A 21919-nucleotide genomic window follows, 5' to 3' on the forward strand; every position below is an offset into this window, starting at 1 on the left:
GAATATTCCATGAGGAATATTCCCAATATCCAACCTGGCACAGCTGGAGGCTTTTCCTCTTCTTCCACCACTGATTTCTTGGAAGGAGGGACCAAACCCCACCTGATCACAGCTGATTTTAGGGAATTGTAGGAAGTGAGGAGGATTTGGCAGCTGGATCTCCGAGTGTCCCTGAATTCCACACCTGTGGATCCACCGAGGATCCTTCCCCACTGGAAATCATTCCTGCCCTGCCCTGAGCCACTGGATCCCCACAAATCCACAGGAAACGCGTCTGACCTGGGAGGAACTCCTGGCTGGGAAGTTGTTCTGGGGAGAATTCCCTCAGATCTCAGGGAGAACCGGGATGCTTCCAAAGCCAAGAGGGAGGGAGGAAGGAAGGGAAGGAAGGGAAGGAAGGGAAGGAAGGGAAGGAAGGGAAGGAAGGGAAGGAAGGTGAAGGAAGTTTCAGGAAGTGCAGGTAGCTGCAGGACGGCAATGAAGGCGGAATTAAGTCATGACGTCATGAATGAAGCTTACATGCAGGTAACTGAATTCCGTCCGTACCGAGGCCATCAGTCCGTAAGGAAGGCAGGCAGGAAGGACCGTGAAGTACCTGAAGGCAGGAAGGACAGGACTTCGCTTCTCAAAGCCACCCCAGGGCCTGAAATGATGAGCAGGGGTGGAGCCATCCAAAGGCTGAACATCCAGCCCAGGATGTTCCCATGGATCTCAGAAAAAAGCAGGAATGAGCAGCAGGACGCACAAAATCCCATGGGATGAGAACTCTGGAATGCCATAGGAAAAACCTCCATGATTTATAAGAGTTGGATCAAGTGAGATGAAATATTCTCATCCCTGTCCTCCTGCAGGTCACCTCCTGCTGCTCCCACGCCATCATCCACAACTGATCCCAAATTTCCCTCCAGACCCGGAGTAACCCCTGGGATTTGGAGCTAAAGGTTGGAGGTTTCAGATCCTGGTGGCCTGAAGGGAATATTGAGGATTAACTGTGGGCAGAGTGGAGGCTTTCAGCCTTTATCCATCATTTTTTTGGGAGATGTGGACCTTGTCTCACAAGCTGTGTCTATTAATGATGGATTTGGGAATTTTTATCCATCCTTCTCCAATCTCTGTGGCCAATGGAGCCGAGCTCAAGCCCAGGGAGGCAGCAGATTTTATTTGTGCTTCCAGACATTCCTGAGAATATTCCTGAAGTTCAGTCTCTGGGATTGGGCCAACCGCTCTCCAGAATTCCATGAAAATGCAAGGAGGGGACAGGGATGTGCCATGATTTTCCTGCTCCTCTGGGTGTTTTCCTCCCGCTCTTTGAATTCCATTTACAACCAGATAAATCCCTGGATTCCAGGTGTTTCTTTTCCCCCACCTAAATCATTTTGGACATTCGATCTCATGGAATCACCAAGGCTGGAAAAGACCCCGTTAAATCTGGAGTCCAATATTCGGGAGAGAAAGGAAGGATAAAATTCCCACCCGTGCTGCAGTCTCGGAGGAATTTCTACTGGGATAAAAACGGAATTGCCGCACTTTTGGAGCGGGAATCGGAAATCTTGGAGCAAAATCCCACCAAATCCGGAGCCGGCCCAGCTCAGTCAACAGAGAGAGACAGACCCTGCTTGTGAGGGTGCTGCTCCCTTTCCAGGGGCTGCCCCGCTCCCCGACCACAGGCGGGAAAATCCCGACTCCTGCTTTTCCAGAGGCGCGTGGGAGCGAGGTGTCGAGTGCTGCCTGACGCTCCAAGGCTTCCTGCTGGTCCCCAGCCAGCCCTGCCTTCCCTGGGAAGGTTTCCTGGACACCCCGGGTGCCTCTGGAGGACTCTGGGAAGGCCAAGGAATGAATGGAGCCTTCAGTGCCTCCATGGAAAGAACTGGATCCCTCCCCAAATTCCCACCACAGAGCCCAGGAGACACCTGGACATCCCAGGGAATCTCCTTCCCATGGGGTGAGCTGGGAGCAGGGCAAAAGGAATCTCTGCCTGGAAAATGTTCCAGCCAAGAGGAACCAGGAGCACCCGGAGGAGAAAGCAGCTTCCTAATTATCCTGGTTGCCCTAATTATCCTGATTGCCCTAATTATCCTGCTGGGAGATGCTCACACAGCTCCTTGGAATATCTGGGCTCACTTAGGCCGGGCTGGTCTCTGAAATCCCTAAAAAGCTCTGAGAGACAGCAAGGAGAGGTGGGATTTGGGAAGGGATTCCTGGCTGGGATGGAATTCCCAGAGAAGCTGTGGCTGCCCCTGGAGCCCTGGAATTGTCCAAGTGTCCCTGGAGCAGCCTGGGACAGTGGGAGGTGTCCCTGCCATGGCAGGGGTGGCACTGGATGGGATTTAGGATCTTTTCCAGCCCAAACCATTCCAGGATTCCTCGGCAATTCCATCCCTTAAAGTGCCTCAGTGGCCATATTCCCAAAGCAGGAAGGAAAGCTCTGAAATTCCAGAGTTCCATGGGAATATCTGTGAGACCAAAGGTGAACCAAAGCCTGGGGAGCTGCTGGGGCCGTTCTGGGAAGGTTCTCCTGATTTGTCACATCCAGACAGGGAATTCCTGGCTGGGAGGGTGGGAGGGAATTCCCAGAGCAGCTGTGGCTGCCCCTGGATCCCTGGAAGTGCCCAAAGCCAGGTTGGACACTGGGCCTTGGAGCAGCCTGGGATAGTGGGAGGTGTTCCTGCCCTTGGGAATGGGATGAGCTTCAAGGTCCTTCCAACCCAAACCATTCCAGGGTTTTCTGATTCCTTTTGGCTCTGGGGTTCTGACTGGAACTGTCCCCTTCATTCCCTTCAGGACCCATTTTTGGAATCTTTTGAAATTTAATTCACCCCCAAACTCAGCTCCTGCTCTTTCCAAAGATGTATTTCCCAAATCCGAGGGCATCTGGGGAAAATCCCACAAAAGCTCTTGGCACCCAAACCTTCCCACTGTCATCACCACAAATACAACAAAAACCCAAACTGCACCCAAAACACTGAACAAACCCAGCTCGTTCCCTGTTGAGGCTTTTCCGGGAGAATCCCAATTCCTGCACACGCAAATCCCCACAGGAATTAAAATGTGGATTTTTGGGATCCTTCTAATTTGCCCTGGCGCTTCCCTCTACCCCAGAGTGACCAAAGGGATAAGGTGAAATAAAAAAAATAAAAAACAAACAAAAAAAAAAAACCAGCAGCAAGAGAGCTTTTAATTCCAGGAATTCCCCCCAAATCTTTGGATATCCCCTTTGCTTCCAGAGGGGGAATTGCTGAAGGATGCATAGGAAGGAGATAACGGGATTTCCTCACTCCTTTACCCTTTAAGGACATGGGAATGCCAGGATTGTGGGCTCTCCTTCCTTTCTCTGCCGTGTTTTAGGAGGGGATTTCCTCCAGCCTCGACTTCCAGAGTTATTTATGGAGAGATATAAAATTCCCAACTGAAATTTACCTGCCCTGGCAACAGGGAGAAGCTGGAGATGAATTCCAGAGTGCCAGAATAAGGGGACACAGAGGAAAAGAAATCAAGGAAAAGGCTCAACAGGTGGCTTAAAAACCAGAGAGGCCTCCCAGAATCCTGCAGCAGAGCTGGGAAATCCATGGAAAATTTCCCTTTCCTTTCCCCTTTTCCTTTTCCCTTTCCTTTTCCCTTTCCTTTCCCCTTTTCCTTTCCCCCTTTCCTTTCCCCCTTTCCTTTCCCCCTTCCTTTCCCCTTTTCTTTTCCTTTTCCTTTTCCTTCCCCCTTTCCTTTAACTCCTTTCCTTTCCCCTTTTCCTTTCCCCTTTTCCTTTCCCCCTTTTCCTTTCCCCTTTTCCTTTCCCTCCTTTCCTTTCCCCTTTTCCCTTTCCCTTTTTCCTTTCCCCTTTCCCTTTCCCTTTCCTTTCCCTTTTTTCCCTTTCCCCCTTTTCCTTTTCCCTTTCCTTTCCCCTTTGTCCTTTCCCTTGTCCTTTCCCCTTTTCCTTTTCCCTTTTCCTTTCCCCCTTTCCTTTTCCCTTTCCTTTTCCCTTTTCCTTTCCCCTTTTCCCTTTCCCCTTCCCCCTTTCCCCTTTCCCGTTTCCTTTCCCTTTCCCTTTCCCCTTTCCCTCCTCTCCCACTTTGTCTTGTTTTCCCCTCTTTAACCCTTTCCCAGCTGGATTCCTGCCGGAATGCCGCAGCTCCCACTCCAGGAGCAGAGTTTGGTGTTCTGGCTCCAGCAGTGCCTCAAACCACAGGTATCCAACCCCATCCCGATCCCTGGAATGCTGCTTAATGTCCCGATTCACAACCCCCCGGCAGAGCCGGGACACCCCCCCCTCCCCTCTCCCTCTGCTCCCTGCAGACCCCTCTGTCTCCCTTTTCTTGGGAAGGGCCGTTCTGTTCCCAAAAAAAACCAGGCGGGAGCTGCCAGGAATGGGATTGGGATGTTCGGGACAACAAGGGCGGCTCTGTGCGGGGCATCAGAGCCCTCAGGGAATGCTCCACGTGCTCCTGCTCCAGAGGCACATCCAGGATATCCCTCACATCCCAGCTCCAGGGGCACATCCAGGGCATCCCTCACATCCCAGCTCCAGGACATCCCTCACATCCCAGCTCCAGGGGCACATCCAGGGCATCCCTCACATCCCAGCTCCAGGACATCCCTCACATCCCAGCTCCAGAGGCACATCCAGGACATCCCTCACATCCCAGCTCCAGAGGCACATCCAGGACATCCCTCATATCCCAACTCCAGAGGCACATCCAGGACATCCCTCACATCCCAGCTCCAGAGGCACATCCAGGACATCCCTCACATCCCAGCTCCAGAGGCACATCCAGGACATCCCTCATATCCCAACTCCAGAGGCACATCCAGGACATCCCTCATATCTCAGCTCCAGAGGGTACTTCCAGGGTTTCCTCACATCCCAGCTCCAGGACATCCCTCACATCCCAGCTCCAGAACATTTCACACATCCCAGCTCCAGACAATCAGCTCAAGGATCTCCTTCTTCTCCTGAATCCAGCCAGGCAGCTCTGGGATCCCCTCATATCCCAAATCCAGCCAACCAGCTCTGGGATCCCCTCATATCCCAAATCCAGCTGATCAGCTTTGGGATCCCCTCATATCCCAAATCCAGCTGATCAGCTCTGGGATCCCCTCATATCCCAAATCCAGCTGATCAGCTCTGGGATCCCCTCATATCCCAAATCCAGCTGATCAGCTCCCACATTCCCTCATCTCCTCACTCCAGCATTCCCTCATCTCCTTCTCCTTCCAGGCAGCTCCAGAATTCCCTCCTCTCCTCCCTTTCCTGGGAAAGAAGGGGAGATGCTGCTCCTGGAGCTGAGGGAAGCCCCAGGATAAGGCAGGAGAGGAGAAAAGCTGGATTGGTTTTTCCACAGGAGATTATGGGATGGAGAGGGAAAATCCCTGGGGAGAGAATACCTGGCTGTGACCCATTGGAAGAAGCCAAATCCAGGAAAGGAAAAGGAAAAGGGGAAGGGAAGGGAAAGGGAAAATCCAGGCTCAAAGGGAGTTCCCAGATCCAGCAGTCCTGGCCTTTCCAGGCAGAGCTGAGGAATATCCCACTCCAGGTCTGCTCCCAGCCCCATTCCCAGGTTTCCTGCAGGGAATGGATCCAGAGATCTCCTGGAATGCTGCAATCCTCACAGCCAGGTGGACAAATCCAGGCAAGAAAGTGGTTAAATCATGGAATTGTGGAACAATCTGGGTCGGGAAGGGACATTTAAAGGCCCCCCCTTATCCATCCCCTCTGGAACGAGCAGGAAAATCCCCTAAAAGTGGCAGAGACTCCTGAAATCCCACAAATGGCAGTTCATGGATCATTTGTCCTCTCCTAGGAGGGAATTCCCAATATCTGCTGAAATGACAGGGGGGATGGGAGAGTGGGGGATTCACCTCCGTGGGAGCAGGAATAGGAAAACCGGGAAGCAGAAGGACACGGGAATGTCCCTGCTGTGGCCTCTCCTCAGCCATCCCGGGGGTGACAGACGGGTCACCCTGGGGCTTTGTTGTCCTTATCGGACCCTTATCAGAGCCCTTATCACCCTGATAAGGGGTGCTGAGTCAGGGGAGCTGGCGCAGCCTGCATTATCTCACATGGAGATTCTCCCGGCCATCCCATTCCCTGGCACAGCCCCAGCTCCTGCCCCGGATCCCAAACACGGGAACTCTGCTGCTTTTCCAGCACCTGAGCTCTGGCCCCTCCCCTTTTCCAGCACCTGAGCTCTGGCCCCTCCCCTTTTCCCCTTTTCCAGCAGCCTGAGGCGCCTCGGGCTGGTGGCACAGAAAATTGGGAATACACAACACTGATTTCCTGCATCCAAACCTCCAAAATCCATGGAAAGGCAATTAAAATTCAATTTATTGATCACAGGGACTTTGCTGATGACACTGAGGCAAAATTAGGAAAAAATGTGGGGAGCAGAGAAGAAAAAAAAGTAATTTCCTGACCAATCTGTTTTAAATACTGAAACTCAATTTGCCCAAATTTCCAAGGTGATTTGGCAGCTCCAAATCCACAACAGGATCCTGTCCTGTAATTTGGAAAATCCACGATTCCAGCGTGTCCATCCTCATTCCCAGGGTCAGGAGGGACATTCCTGCCTTGCTGAGCCCCCACATGGCTCTGCTGGGAATTATTTCAGGGAAGTTTCATTGCCCAGGACAGGGAGGCACCACAGGAGGTGCCGGAGATCACCAGGGCTTGGAGATGTGGCTGGAAAACTGGGAGAATCCTCTCCCTTCCCATCCAACTGGGGTCTCTCCATTGGGAGAATCTTTTCCCTTCCCCTCTCCTCTCTCCTTTGGGAGAATCCTCTCCTTTTCCATCCAGTTTGGATCTCTCCATCAGGAGAATCCTCTCCTTTCCCATCCAACTGGGGTCTCTCCACTGGGAGAATCCTCTCAATTCCCATCCAAACCAGATCTCTCCATCTGGAGAATCCTCTCCCTTCCCATCACCCTCTCTCTATTTGGAGAGCTCCAACTTGGACCTCTCCATTTGGAGAATCCTTTCCCCACCACCTTCTCTCCATTGAGAGAATCCTCTCTTTTCCCATCCAACTGGGATCTCTCCATTGGGACAATCCTCTCCCTTCCCATCACCCTTTCTCCTTTGGGAGAATCCTCTCAATTCCCATCCAGCTTGGATCTCTCCATCTGGAAAATCCTTTCCCTCCCCATCCAGCTTGGATCTCTCCATCGGATTCTCCATCGGGAGAATCCTCTCCCTTCCCATCCAACTGGAGTCTCTCCATTGGGAGAATCCTCTCCCTTCCCATCACCCTCTCTCTATTTGGGAGAATCCTCTCCCTTCCCATCCAACTGGAGTCTCTCCATTGGGAGAATCCTCTCCCTTCCCATCACCCTCTCTCTATTTGGAGAGCTCCAACTTGGACCTCTCCATCTGGAGAATCCTCTCCCCACCACCCTCTCTCCTTTGGGAGAATCCTCTCCTTTTCCATCCAGCTTGGATCTCTCCATCTGGAGCATTCTCTCCTTTCCCATCCAACTGGAGTCTCTCCACTGGGGTAATCCTCTCAATTCCCATCCAACTCAGATCTCTCCATCTGGAGAATCCTCTCCCTTCCCATCACCCTCTCTCTATTTGGGAGAATCCTCTCAATTCCCATCCAACTCAGATCTCTCCATCTGGAGAATCCTCTCCCTTCCCATCACCCTCTCTCTATTTGGAGAGCTCCAACTTGGACCTCTCCATCTGGAGAATCCTTTCCCCACCACCCTCTCTCCATTGGGAGAATCCTTTCTTTTCCCATCCAACTGGGATCTCTCCATTGGGAGAATCCTCTCCCTTCCCATCACCCTCTTCCCATCGTGAGAATCCTCTCCTTTTCCATCCAGCTTGGATCTCTCCATCAGGAGAATCTTTTCCCTTCCCATCTAACTGGGGTTTCTCCATCTGGAGCATCCTCTCCCTTCCCATCCAACTGGAGTCTCTCCATTGGGAGAATCCTCTCAATTCCCATCCAACCCAGATCTCTCCATCTGGAGAATCCTCTCCCTTCTCATCACCCTGTCTCTCTTTGGAGAACTCCAACTGGGATCTCTCCATCGGGAGAATCCTCTCCCTTCCCATCCAACTGGGATCTCTCCATCTGCAGAATTCCTTTCCTTCCCATCCGACCCAGATCTCTCCTCCCCATCCCGAGCCCTGCAGGGACACCCTTGCACTCTCTTGGAGACACAAACACATCCCGGTTTGTACCAAATCCCACAGGTTTGTACAGCCACGGGAAAAACATCCCGAGGAAAACCCAGTCCTGGCCCTGTCCCAATCCAGGGGCTCTCCTGGACAAGCAGTCCTGGGAAATCAGGGCACAGGAAAACCAGCCATGTCTGTGTCACCCTGCAATGGTTTGGGCTGGAGGGGACCCTAACGTTGGAATGATTTTATGGGATCATCCCATCCCACCCCTGCCATGGCAGGGACACCTCCCACTGTCCCAGGCTGCTCCCAGCCCTGTCCAACCTGGCCTTGGACACTGCCAGGCATCCAGGGGCAGCCACAGCTGCTCTGGGAATTCCATCCCAGCCCCTCTCCACCCTCCCAGTCAGGAATCCCTTCCCAACATCCCATCCATCCCCCACCTTTCCCAGTTTAAGGCCATTATAGATCCATGGATCATCACCCTGGAAGTCCCACCTCTACCAGCTCCCTCCCACTTTTATTTTAGGGATCGTTTTCCTGTGTTTTTATTGAGCGGAGTCGAGTTGCAACCCACAAAATAAAAGCTGCTTGTAATGGATATTGATCCGAGTCTCGGAATAAACCTGGGACAAAGAGCTCGTGTCCTTGCTCAAAGTCCCAAAGCCACCCGGATTCCTCCCTGTCCAACAGGAAACATGGATTGGGATCAGAGAAGGAAGTCAAGGTGACGATGAGGAGAGCCAGGGCTTCAGGCAATTAAAGAACATGGAAATCAGTCCAGAGTTTTTGGGGAATTTCGGAATTTGATTTGTGAAATCAAATTCCGAAAAATAAGAGACACCTGAATACTGGGATGAACTTCAAGGTCCCTTCCAAGCCACTCCCCCCTGGAATTCTGGGATTCTGGGAAAGCAAATTAGTCCTCAGCTCTTTTGAGGTGCCTTAATTCAGAAGACCAAGTAATTAATTAATTAATTAATGATGCCATTGTTTCCTGCAGCGGAGCGTTCTCTGCTGTATCCCTAAACTGTGTTCCAGATCATTCCCAAGTTTTGGGGTTATGGAAAACGAAGTAACGGGGCTGGGTAGGGGTGAGGCTGAGGATGAGCCAGGGCCAGCTTTTCCTTGGGGAATTCCGTGTCCCACATGGATCAGGCAGGATTCAGCTCCGTGGCCCTTCCAGAGCAAAAACGTGGATTCTTTGTCCCCAGAACTGTGACAAAAGGCCCAAAGCCAGGGACAGGAATGCTGGAGAAGGGTCTGATCCCGATGGGAGATGGAGCATGGGAATGGTGAAGGGAATGGGACAAATCCAGGCTCAAAGGGAGTTCCCAGATCCAGCAGTCCTGGCCTTTCCAGGCAGAGCTGAGGAATATCCCACTCCAGGTCTGCTCCCAGCCCCATTCCCAGGTTTCCTGCAGGGGATGGGCCCAGGGATCTCCTGGAATGCTGCAATCCTCACAGCCAGGTGGACAAATCCAGGCAATAAAGTGATTAAATCATGGAATTGTGGAACAATCTGGGTTGGGAAGGGACATTTAAAGGCCCCCCCTTATCCATCCCCTCTGGAATGAGCAGGAAAATCCCCTAAAAGTGGCAGAGACTCCTGAAATCCCACAAATGGCAGTTCATGAATTATTTGTCCTCTTCCAGGGGGGAATTCCCCATGAACTGCTCATCCCCAAATCCATGAAAAGCAAGAGCTGAATTTTGGGTATTTTGGTAAAACACAGAAAAAAATCAAGTTTAAAAAAACCCAAACAACCCAAACTTCCAAAAACCCCAAATCCCGTTTCAGTCCCCAGCCGAAACTCAGGGAAGGGAAGAGAAGGTTTCCTAAGGACTCCGACATCCAATCCTGCCCTTCCAGACCCAGCTGGGGCTGGAGAACCCCTGGGAATTCTCAGAGAGAGGGGGAGGGAGCCAAGATAACATCGGGAGCCCGGATCAGCGCCGGGGCAGCCGAGTGGAAAACCAGATAAGGAGCCCGAGCTGCTGAGTCGGCAGTTCCTGACCCCTTCCCTGCCCCAGACACGGATCCTGGGATCGCTTCCCAGAGGCCAAGATTCCTTTGGATGAGTTTTTCTGGGAGAAGTTTGAACCCTTGGGATTGTTATGGTGGAAAGGCTCCAAACCTTGGGATTTGGGGGATGGTTTGCACTTGGGATGGGATGGGATCCATGGGATCCATGGGATGGGATGGAATCCATGGGATGGGATGGGATGGGATGGGATGGGATGGGATGGGATGGGATGGGATGGGATGGGATGGGATGGGATGGGATGGGATGGGATGGGATGGGATGGGATGGGATGAGATGGAATCCATGGGATCCATGGGATGGGGTGGGGTCCATGAGATCCATGGGATGGGATGGGATCCATGGGATCAATGGGATGGGATGGGATCCATGGGATGGGATGGGATCCATGGGATCCATGGGGTGGGGTGTCAGTGCCAGGACAGTTTTCCCCCTCACCCCACAGCCATAAAAGGAGCCAATTAAACCCCTACAATAAACAATGCACAAACCAATACAAAAACCAATAAAATCCCATAAAAACCAGGATTTCGGAGTGACCAAAGGGACCTTTGATTCCCAAATCCCTCTGCAAACAGGGCCTGATTCCAGCTGGCTTGGATGGAGGGAATTCTCCAAAGGATGGGAATCCTCCAGCAGGACAATCCCTTATCCTGGGAAGAGCTCTGGGATGTCCCTCCCAGGGAGGGACAGGGGGTGGCCCCGGTGGCTCCAGCTGTCCCTGCCCAGGGGATCCCTGCAGGCACAGCCACGCTCCAGCCAGGATAATCCCGCTGATCCCAAAAAACCCCTCCGGGCTATTTCTGGGACAACACAAACCAAACAACAACTGCCGGGACCCAGGGCCACCCTGGGCTTTCGTCTCCGTGGGCTCAGCTCTGCTCCTGCTCCTCCCAGGGACAGCAGCTCCCACGAATCCAGTGTGGATTTGCTGGAATTTTCTCGGCTGCTGAGGGCCCAGCTGCCAGGCCGGGCTTTGTCCCCAACCCAGGGGTTTGTTGGCTTTGCCTTTGCTGCTGGAGAGGGTCAGATCCAGGGATATCAGAGGTCAGATCCAGGGATATCAGAGGGTCAGATCCAGGGATATCAGGGGTCGACAGGGTATCAGGGTCAGATCCAGGATATCAGAGGTCAGATCCAGGGATATCAGGGGTCAGATCCAGGGATATCAGAGGGTCAGATCCAGGGATATCAGAGGGTCAGATCCAGGGATATCAGAGGGTCAGATCCAGGGATATCAGAGGTTCAGATCCAGGGATATCAGAGGGTCAGATCCAGGGATATCAGAGGGTCAGATGCAGGGATATCAGGGGTTCAGATCCAGGGATATCAGAGGGTCAGATCAGGGTACAGAGGGTCAGATCCAGGGTATCAGAGGGTCGATCCAAGGGGGATATATCAGAGGGTAGCAGGATAGGGTTTCAGACAGGGATATCAGAGGTTAGATCAGGGATATCAGAGTTGTCAGCAGGGGGGTATCAGAGGGTCAGACCAGGATGGGGCAACAGGAGGGGTCATCCAGGGATACAGAGGCAGTCCAGGGAATCAGAGGTCGATCCAGGGATTCAGGGGTCGGTTCTCAGATCCGGGATATCAGGGGCGTCCAGGGAGGGTCATCCAGGGATACGGGTTCGATCCAGGGATTCAGAGGGTTCAGATCCAGGGATATCAGAGGGTCAGATCCAGGGATATCAGAGGGTCAGATCCAGGGATATCAGGGGTTTCAGATCCGGATATCAGAGGGTCGATCCAGGGATATCAAGGTTCTGATCCAGGGCTATCCCGTGGTTCTGATCCAGGGATATCAGAGGTCAGATCCATGGTTATCAAGGGTCCAGATCCGGGATATCAGAAGGTCAATCCGGGATACAAGGGTCAGAATCCGGATATTCATGGGTCAGATCAGGGATATCAGGGGTTCAGATCCAGGGATAATCATGGGTTTCTGATCGCAGGGATATCAAGGGTCAGATCCGGGAATATCAGAGGTTCTGATCCAGGGATTCAGGAGGGTCGAATCCAGGGATATCAGAGGGTCAGATCCAGGGATATCAGAGTGTCAGGATCCAGGGATATCAGAGGTCATCCAGGGATATCAGAGGGTCAGATCCAGGGATATCAGGGGTTCAGATCCAGGGATATCAGGGGTTCAGATCCAGGGATATCAGAGGGTCAGATCCAGGGATATCAGAGGGTCAGATCCAGGGATATCAGAGGGTCAGATCCAGGGATATCAGAGGGTCAGATCCAGGATATCAGAGGTCAGATCCAGGGATATCAGAGGGTCAGATCCAGGATATCAGAGGGTTCAGATCCAGGGATATCAGGGGTTCAGATCCAGGGATATCAGGGGTTTTGATCCAGGGATATCAGAGGTTCTGATCCAGGGATATCAGGGGTTCAGATCCAGGGATATCAGAGGGTCAGATCCAGGGATATCAGAGGGTCAGATCCAGGGATATCAGAGGGTCAGAACCAGGGATATCAGAGGGTCAGATCCAGGGATATCAGAGGGTCAGATCCAGGGATATCAGGGGTTCTGATCCAGGGATATCAGGGGGTCTGATCCAGGGATATCAGAGGTTCTGATCCAGGGATATCAGGGGTTCTGATCCAGGGATATCAGGGGTTCAGATCCAGGGATATCAGGGGTTCAGATCCAGGGATATCAGGGGTTCAGATCCAGGGATATCAGAGGGTCAGATCCAGGGATATCAGGGGTCCTGATCCAGGGATTTTGGCTGATCCTGAGTAACAGTGGGAGAATCCCTTGGAAATCCAGGAGCAGGGATGGGCTCCTTCCTGGGAATGTGCTTGGGAAAGGGCATTTCCCATTGTTTGGGGCTTATCTTGGTTGGGATTTATGGGATTTTTATACAGAACTCTTTGCTATTTTAATTATTAATTTTTATTATCTTTATCATTTATTATTTATTTGTAAAATTTTTCTTGATTATAGTTTTTATTTTATTTTTAATTTTAATTTTTTTGCTTCTATTCTTCTTTTTTATTGTTATTTTTGGGTTTTTTAATTATTTTAATAGTTTTTAATTATTTTTACTAATTTTAAATTCCAATTTTAATTTTAATTATTATTTTATTTTTATTTTTATTGTTATTTTTTATTTTTATTTTAAACATTTTAATTATGGGTTGTATTCTGAGGACGAGCATTTTCATTCTTTCCTTCCACCCAACTTCACACCATTCCCTTTTCCCTGTTTCTGGAGATCTTTGGGATTGATCCATGCAACAAGGAACGAGCCCATCCAGCACCTCCTGAATCCAAACCTTCCTCAACAGCACAGAATTCCAGAGGGCTTTGCCTTGGAAAGGACCCCAAGGATGGTCCCATTCCAACCCTGACACCTTCCCCTATCCCAGGCTGCTCCCAGCCCCACCCAGCCTTTCCCAGGACACTTCCAGGGATCAGGGGTGGATGTGGAATGGGGAATTCTCTCCAGGTGTGCCAGTGCCAGGAGAGATTCCCAATCCCCCAAAGATCAGGACTGGAATTTTTGGGATCGTCCCAAAAGCAGAGGGAAATTCAGCATCACCCAAACACCCTGAGCAGGCTGGGATTGCAGCCAGGAAAAGTGGGAATGGTCCCTTCTCCCACCCTTTTCCCACCTGGATCTGCTTCCCTGAGCTCAGCCCACCACAGCCTGGCAGCTGCTTCCCAAAATCGGGATAATCTGGTCCCAAGTCCTGCAGGAAGCTGCTGATTTATAATTATTGATAATTAATTCATGGATTGATTGATCGGAATATCTGCTCCAGTGATCCAGGGATGGATGTGGAATGGGGAATTCTCTCCAGGTGTGCCAGGAGAGATTCCCAATCCCCCAAAGATCAGGACTGGAATTTTTGGGATTGTCCCAAAAGCAGAGGGAAGTTCAGCATCACCCAAACACCCTGAGCAGGCCAGGACTGGGATTGCAGCCAAGAAAAAGTGGGAATGGTCCCTTTTCCCACCTGGATCTGCTTCCCTGAGCTCAGCCCACCACAGCCTGGCAGCTGCTTCCCAAAATCGGGATAATCTGGTCCCAAGTCCTGCAGGAAGCTGCTGATTTATAATTATTGATAATTAATTCATGGATTGATTGATCGGAATATCTGCTCCAGGGACAGCAGGGCTGGGATCTCCCAGGCTGAGCAAAAGGAGGAAACAAAGGGAAAACCAAAAGGGTTGGAAGAGCAAAACCTTGGAGAGTTCGGCTCCGTGAATCCCAGGATTAGGCTGGAAAGTTTTCAGATCCCAAAGTCCAGCCTTTTAGGGCATGGGGAGGTTTTCCCTCTGCCAGCCCCTTCCCAGTAAAACCATTCCCACGTTTTCCCGTTCCCTGAGCTCGGCTGGTGTCGGACCCGACTTCCAAAGCTCCTTTGGACACAAATTCTCCTCAAGCCCATCCTGGCTGAGCTCTCTGCCTTAGGCCGGTCTTAATTCCTGAAACAGGGACTAAAGAGCAGACTGATCCCAGGTTCCCACCTCACCCTGCCGGATTTCAGCCACTCCATCCAGGTGGAATTCCACCCTTTGCCCAGGCAGGTGTTACTGGGCTGTTCCAGGGAAATGTTGGGAAGGTTTCTCTGGATTGTGGGGAGAGCTGGAACCAAGCCTGGCCTTGCCCAAGTCTGGCCCTAAAACCCCAGGATTGGGAAGCTGATCCCACAGGGATCTGAGCCTCAGGGAAGAGGGCCCTGATTTCCAGACTTTTCTCTCCTTCCCAGAGATTTTTCCTCTGCTGGATTTCCCTCCCTGCTTGGAATGCAGGGCCAGCCAAGGCTGCTGCAGAGGGATCCAGGGACCAGATCCCAGTCCTGGGGTATCCCAGGGACCAGATCCCAGTCCTGGGATATCCCAGGGACCAGATCCCAGTCCTGGGATATCCCAGGGACCAGATCCCAGTCCTGGGATATCCCAGGGACCAGATCCCAGTCCTGGGGTATCCCAGGGACCAGATCCCAATCCTGGGGTATCCCAGGGATCCAGCTCCCAATCCTGGGATATCCCAGAGATCTGGATCCAGCTCCCAATCCTGGGATATCCCAGGGACCAGATCCCAGTCCTGGGGTATCCCGGACCAGATCCAATCCTGGGGTATCCCAGGGACCAGATCCCAGTCCTGGGATATCCCAGGGACCAGATCCCAGTCCCTGGGTATCCCAGGACCAGATCCCAGTCCTGGGGTATCCCAGGGACCAGATCCCAGTCCTGGGATATCCCAGGGACCAGATCCCAGTCCTGGGTATCCCAGGGACCAGATCCCAGTCCTGGGATATCCCAGGGACTAGATCCCAATCCTGGGATATCTCAGGGATCCAACTCCAGCCCAATCCTGGTTCCCACAGATCAGCTCACATCCGGATATCCCAGAGTCTGGATCCACCCCATCCTGGATTCCCGGGATCATCCCATTCGGGATATCCCAGGGATCCAGCTCCCAGTCCTGGGTTATCACAGGGATTCAGATCCCAATTCTGGGATATCCCAGGGATCCAGCTCCCATCCTGGGATCCCGGATCCATCCAATCCATCCCAGGGACCAGATCCCACCTGGGTATCAGGGACCAGATCCCAGTCCTGGGTATCCCAGGACCAAATCCCAGTCCCATGGGGAAATCCCGGGACAATATCCCGTCCTAGGGTATCCCCAGGAACCAAAGATCCCAGTCACCCCCCTGGGATATCGCCGGGCTAGATCCCATTCCTCCTGGGATTCTCAGGGATCCACATCCGGTTCCCACATTCCTGGATTCCCACAGATCCAGCTCCCAATTCTGGGATATCCCAGGGATCCAGCTCCCAGTCCTGGGTTATCACAGGGATTCAGATCCCAATTCTGGGATATCCCAGGGATCCAGCTCCCAGTCCTGGGTTATCACAGGGATTCAGATCCCAATTCTGGGATATCCCAGGGATCCAGCTCCCAGTCCTGGGATGTCCCAGAAAGGATTTCCCAGCCCAGCTCCAGCGCGATTCCCTCAAGAAGTGCCTTGGGCACGATCCTCGGCGGCTCCAAGGGGAATTCCGGGAATGCCAGCGCCGGCTTAGGGACCCTCCGTGCTCTGCCCCACCCCAGCATCCCGGAGCTCAGAGACCCCGGCAATCCCGGCCCGCATTCCCAGGGCTCAGCCGGGAATTGCGCCCCGGAGCCGCCTCTGGCTGCGGGAATCTCCCGAGCCAAGCCCGCGGCTGAGCCTGGCTCTGCTGAGCCCGGGGGAAAGCTCGGGAATGCTTTAGGCTCAGCCCAGAGCCGGAATTAAATCCCTGCATCCCCATCCATCCATCCATCCATGGATTTTTCCTTGTTGCTCCCAGGAAAGGGAAAATTCAGGGCAGCAATTCCCTCAGAGCCAAATGTCAAATTTATTTCTGGCCCTCCCATAAATAACAACAACAACATTTATCGTAAATATTAATAACACTGCATAATAAATAATAATAACAACGAATTTTAGCATAAATCCATAAAATCTCTCCCTGCCCTGCTGACCACTCTGGCTCCCACCCCCTCTTTCCAAAGTCCCTTTAAAAATCCAATCAGCTGGAAAAAGAAGGAACAGCTCCGGTACAAGCGGGGCTGGAGGCGATCCTCGGGCAGGGGTGACAAGGGGGGACATTGTCCTGCCGGAGGGGGGACACTCGGGATGGCTGCAGCTCCCGGATGGTCAGGATGGATTTAGGAACCCCCTGGGAATTCCTTCTGCTCTCACGAATGGTTGGAAAAACAAGGGAAGTGTCTAAACCGGGAATTTAAGCCTGGCCTAACTAAACCCAGCGGGATTTGGAGCAGCAGGACCTGAAAGCAGCAAAATTCCGAGTGGGAAGGATCCATGGGATCAGCAAATCCAGGTCCAGGAGGGGTTTTAGGGACACTCCTGTGCCTTCCCAGCAAACCCCGAGGATTTCTCAGCCCTCTGGGATTTGGGAAGAGCTCATTCCCAATTTTTGCCAGGTCCAGCTCGCCCTGAGCTGGTGCTGGGGACATGGGGACACCTCCCAGCCTTCCCTTGGGATGGAAAGGATCTCTTGGGATGGGGGATCCCAAAGAAATCCCACTGTCAATTCCAGGCAGCTGACACTGGGAGAGGGGAGTGAGCCGGGAACGGGAATGGGAATGGTGGGAATGGGAATAGTGGGAATGGGAACAGGAATGGGAATAATGGGAATGGGAACAGGAATGGGAATGGTGGGAATGGGAACAGGAATGGGAAAAATGGAAATGGGAATGGGAATGGTGGGAATGGGAATAATGGGAATGGGAACAGGAATGGGAATAATGGAAATGGGAACGGGAATGGGAATAGTGGGAATGGGAATAGGAATGGGAATAATGGAAATGGGAACGGGAATGAGAATAATGGGAATAGGAATAATGGGAATGGGAGCAGGAATAGGAACAGGAATGAGAACAGTGGGAATGGGAATAATGGGAGTAGGAATGGGAGCAAGAATGGGAACAGGAATGGGAGCAAGAATGGGAACAGGAATGGGATCAGGAACGGGAATGGGAATAACGAGAATAATGGGAATAATGGGAATGGGAGATGCAGCCTTGCCCATGTTTTTTGTTTTTTGCATCCTGACATTTCCCCAGCTCCAGCCTGGCTGGTTCCCAGTCCTGATTTTCCCAGTCCCAAAGCAGCAGGAATTGCAGGAATGCTGGAGCAGGGGGCAGCAGGTGCTGCAGGACCTGGACACGGCCCCAGAGCCAGGAGATGCTGATCCAGCCCTGGAGTTTGGGAAAAGCCTCCTCCACCCCTGGAATCCCGACAAATCTCCAAGAGGTTCTCCTGATTTCCCCAGTTTCCTTTGGGATTTGGGAGGTTTCTCCACACGCTGAGCAGGGATGGGCTCAGACAGGGATGGTTTTCCAAGGGGCTGCTCCTTCTCCTCTAGTGAGGAGAAATTTCCCTCTGGAAAAGCTGGAAAACCTCCCCCAGCTCTGCACAAGATTCCAAGCTACCAAATCCAGGGATAAGGCCCAGGCTGGTGGATCCTGGAGGGTCAGGAAGGACCTGACTGGAGCCAGAGTGATCCCGATCCCAATCCCAATCCCAAATCCCATTTCCATCCCTCCTGGAGAGCAGATCCCACTTCCCATGGGTGTCCTGGCTCCCTCCTGGAAAACGCTGGGAAATGGGAGCAAGAGGGAGAATGCCAGGGATGGGGAAAGCCAGGAGAGCTCCTGTCACAGGGAATTCCAGCACTGGCTCCACATCCAGGGGCTGATTCCCGAGGAAATGTCCCTTCCCTTCTTCCTGGAATTTTGGAGCTGCAGGTCTCACACCATTTCCCAGTTTGGATGGATTCATCCCGGTTTTCCAGCCTTGGGAATCCTGGTGTGTGCAGGAAGGGGATTGGAAAGTGCCAAGGAGCAAAGGGTTCCTACCAGTTCCCTGTTTTTCCCGAATTTAATTCCAGAGGAGAGGATCTTTTTCATTGGGATGAAGGAGATTTGCAGGGAAAGGAGAATTGGGAATGAAATTGGCTTGGAGGGGGTGGAGAGGAAGGGAAAGGGAGGAGGAGGAGGAAGAAGAAGAGGAAGGGAAAGGAAGAAGGAAAAGAGGAAGGGAAGCAAAAGGTGGAGGGGAAAAGGGAAGGGAAAGAGGAAGGGAAAGGGAAGAGAAAAAGTGAGGGGAAAGGAAAAGGAAGAAATGAAAAGGAAAAAACGAAAGGAAAAGGAATAGGAAAAGAAAAAAAGAAGAAAAAGAGAAAAATTGGAAGATAAATTAAAAAAAAAAATAAAAGCGGAATAAAAAATTAAAAAGAGGAGAAAAAAAAAAGAAATAAAAATACGAAAAAGGAAGCGAACTCGTCCTTTCTGCACAGGCAGATCCCGGAATTCTGCCCCGGACGCTGTCCCAGATCCCTGTCAAAGCTCGCACGTCCTGCCCAGCGCTTCCCAAGCCATCCCAACTCCCGGGAAGCACAGACATTTTCACTGCAGCGCCTGCAGCCCCGCCAGCGGATCCCAACAACCCCAAACAGCTTTTGAATCCTTCATCCCCTCCTTTATCCCTCCTGGCGGCAGGATCCGCGCGGATCCTCCGGGAAAAACCATGGGGGGAAAAAAAAAATAAATATATAAAAAATCTAAAAAGCGGGACTCACCAGCGCGTAGACGGAGCTGAGCACGGAGCAGCAGAGGATCAAACCCAGGCTGGGATACACCAGATATGATCCCATATCCAAGGGGCTGCTCCCAGCATCCAGCCCCGCGCAGGGAAGCGGGAGGAGGCGAGCTCGGAATTCCAGCGGCGCGGGTTTCCCCTCGTCCTCCCTGGCGTGCCCCCGGGATCCGCAAAGGGATTTCTGCTCCTTCGGCTCCCCAGCTTTCAGCCCGAGAGGCACATGACGAGAGATCCCGGGGCTTTTCCTCGCTTTCTCATGGCTGGAGTGGCGGGCAGCTCCCAAAATTCCGCCGCGGAGCCCATGGGCAGAGGCAGCGGAGGCGCTCAGCGCCGCGGCTCCCGGTGCCGCTGGATCATCTGGGAGAGGGCTGGGAAATCACATCCATATGGGCCCGGCTGCGCCTCGGGATCCCGGCTCGCCGCGGCTCCGGGAAGTTCAAATCATTTCTTTGTCAAACGCAAACACGGAGAGGCAGCGGGAGAGGGAGGGAAGGAGGGAGGGAAGGAGGGAGGGAGCAGGGAGAGGGCTGGAAGGGGTGGGAGATGCCAGAGGGAGGGGGAACCTTTAACCACCGCTTTATTTTTAGCCGCAGTAATTTTATCTTTTCGCTCGCCGAGGGGACAAAAAACCCCAAACTCCCCCCCTTGCTCTCCGTCCCTTTTATTTTTGGGGTTTTGCGTGGTTTTGGTTGTTTTTTTTTTTTGCCTCTCCTCCTCTCTGCCGCACGCAAACAAATCCCAAATTTCCCAAAAGCCCCAAAAGTTGGGAATGTTTTCCCTCCGCAGTTGCCTTTGGGGCAGCGGCGGCACCGGGGGGGTTTTGCTTGGCTGTCCCAAGAAGTTGGTTCTGCCAGGCAGGGAATTCTCCGGTTTTAGGGGGAAAATCGGGAATTTTGTGCTTCTCTCTCCCTCTCTGCCTCCAAGGAGCTGCAGTTTGGAAAAGCCGATTGCAAACGTGGGGCTGAAAATTCCCGTTCCCTCCTTCCACCCCTTTTCCGTCCTTAATTTTAGCGGTTTTGGATTTTTTTTTTATTTATCCCCCCGGAGAAAAAGGGCTTTGCCTTCACTCCGAAATTCCCTGAAATCCTCGGGATTTGGGGCTATTTTAATTTTGGGAATTAATTTTTTTTTTCCACCCACATGGGCGCAGAGTTCTCCGGGAGATTCCAGGATCCCTGAAAACCGGGAAAAGGGTTTGGAACCGCCGGGATTGGCCCGAGCTGAGCCCCCCGATCCCATCCCGCTGCTCCCCCTTTCTCCCAGCCTGGATTTCTCCAGCATTCCCAACTTCCAGGGCTGGGATATCACTCCCAGCTCAGCCGGGAGCTTTCATTCATAAAACTCCGCTGCGAAAAAAAAAAATATTAAAAAATTCCAACCCACCCTCTCTTCCCCCAGAGCGAGCCGTGGGGGGGATAATTTGGGAATTGCGGCGGGATCCAGCATTCCCCGCTCGTTTTTCCAGGCTGGAGGAGAAGCGAGGCTGGGAAAGGGTTACAAACCCTGCCAGGGATGCACCACGCGGGCAAACACGGAGAGGCGCCGGGCTCGGGGCTGACTCACTCAACTCTAAAAATCAAACTCTGAGGGATCTTTTTTGTCGTTTTTCCCCCCTTTTCTCCCCTTTATTTCCCGCTTTTCTTGCGGGTATTTAGGAGCTGAGGGGCGAAAAATTCCAGTCTCTCCTCTCTCGGGGAGCAGACGGTAAAAACATCAAATTTTCGCTGCGAGCATTTCTGGGTTATTTTTTGGAGCGCCGAAAAAAAAAAAAAAAAAAAAAGAAAAAGAAAAGCGAGAGAGAGGGAGAAAAAAAAAAAAAAAAAAAAAAGAAGAAACCCCAAACTCTCCGCTTGCTGGGGTTGGGTTTTTTTTTTAATTCCCGTTTTTTTTTTTCCCAGCTCCATGGCCGTGAATGGGAGCCTTGAGCTGGGTTTATGAAAGGCTCTTTCCAAGCGAAGGTAGAGTTGGGCTTCCTGTGAGAGGGAGCGAGGGGAAGGGATAAAAAAAGGGCCGCTCTTGGTGCGATCTCTGCCTCCTCCTCTTCCTCCGCCTCCTTCTCCGCCCTCCCCGCGCCTGGAATCCCACAGGATCTCCCGGCTGCGGGGGGATCACACCGGGGTGAACCTGCCCCCCCCCCGCTCCGGATTGCAGAGGATCCAGGGCAGATGGGTTGGGAATGAAGGGGGGGGTTCTGAATTCATCCCATGGCATTCCATCCCATCCCATGGATCCCATCCCATTGCATCCCATCCCATTGCAGTCCATCCTGTGGATCCCATCCCACCGCATCCCACTGCATCCCATCCCATCCCATGGATCCCATCCCACTGCTTCCCATGGCTTCTCATTGCATCCCATCCCATTGCAGTCCATCCCATGGATCCCATCCCACTGCATCCCACTGCATCCCATGGATCCCATCGTGCTGCATCCCACTGCATCCTATTGCATCCCAGGGATCCCATCCCATTCCACCCCATCCCATGGCATCCCATTGCATCCCATGGATCCCATCCCACTGTATCTCATCCCATTGCATCCCACCCCACTGCATCCCATGGATCCCATCCCATGGATCCCATCCCATCCCATGGATCCCATCCCATCCCATGGATCCCAT

General features: G+C 52.4%; 1 protein-coding gene and 1 long non-coding RNA gene across 5 annotated transcripts in view; one reads left to right on the plus strand and one right to left on the minus strand.

Moving 5' to 3' along the window:
- PTH1R (parathyroid hormone 1 receptor) overlaps positions 1-20202 on the minus strand; it is a 105427-nt gene extending 85225 nt beyond the window's left edge. The window contains exon 1 of the mRNA XM_050970862.1: positions 19280-20202. Within this exon, the coding sequence (XP_050826819.1) occupies positions 19280-19354 (75 nt within the window). The 5' untranslated portion in view covers positions 19355-20202. The remainder of the gene's footprint in view (positions 1-19279) is intronic.
- Positions 10432-12870, plus strand: LOC127059228 (uncharacterized). Of its 4 annotated transcripts, XR_007776860.1 has the most exons (5): positions 10432-11253; positions 11405-11473; positions 12263-12308; positions 12652-12743; positions 12859-12870. It is a non-coding gene; the product is annotated as an uncharacterized LOC127059228 (long non-coding RNA). The 4 variants fall into 4 exon arrangements; XR_007776859.1 differs by lacking the exons at positions 10432-11253; positions 11405-11473 and adding an exon at positions 11314-11404; XR_007776858.1 differs by lacking the exons at positions 12652-12743; positions 12859-12870 and having other exon boundaries at positions 12263-12404.
- Positions 20203-21919: the final 1717 nt, after the last annotated feature.

This window comes from Serinus canaria, chromosome 2, assembly GCF_022539315.1.
Source record: "Serinus canaria isolate serCan28SL12 chromosome 2, serCan2020, whole genome shotgun sequence".
Lineage (NCBI taxonomy): Eukaryota > Metazoa > Chordata > Aves > Passeriformes > Fringillidae > Serinus > Serinus canaria.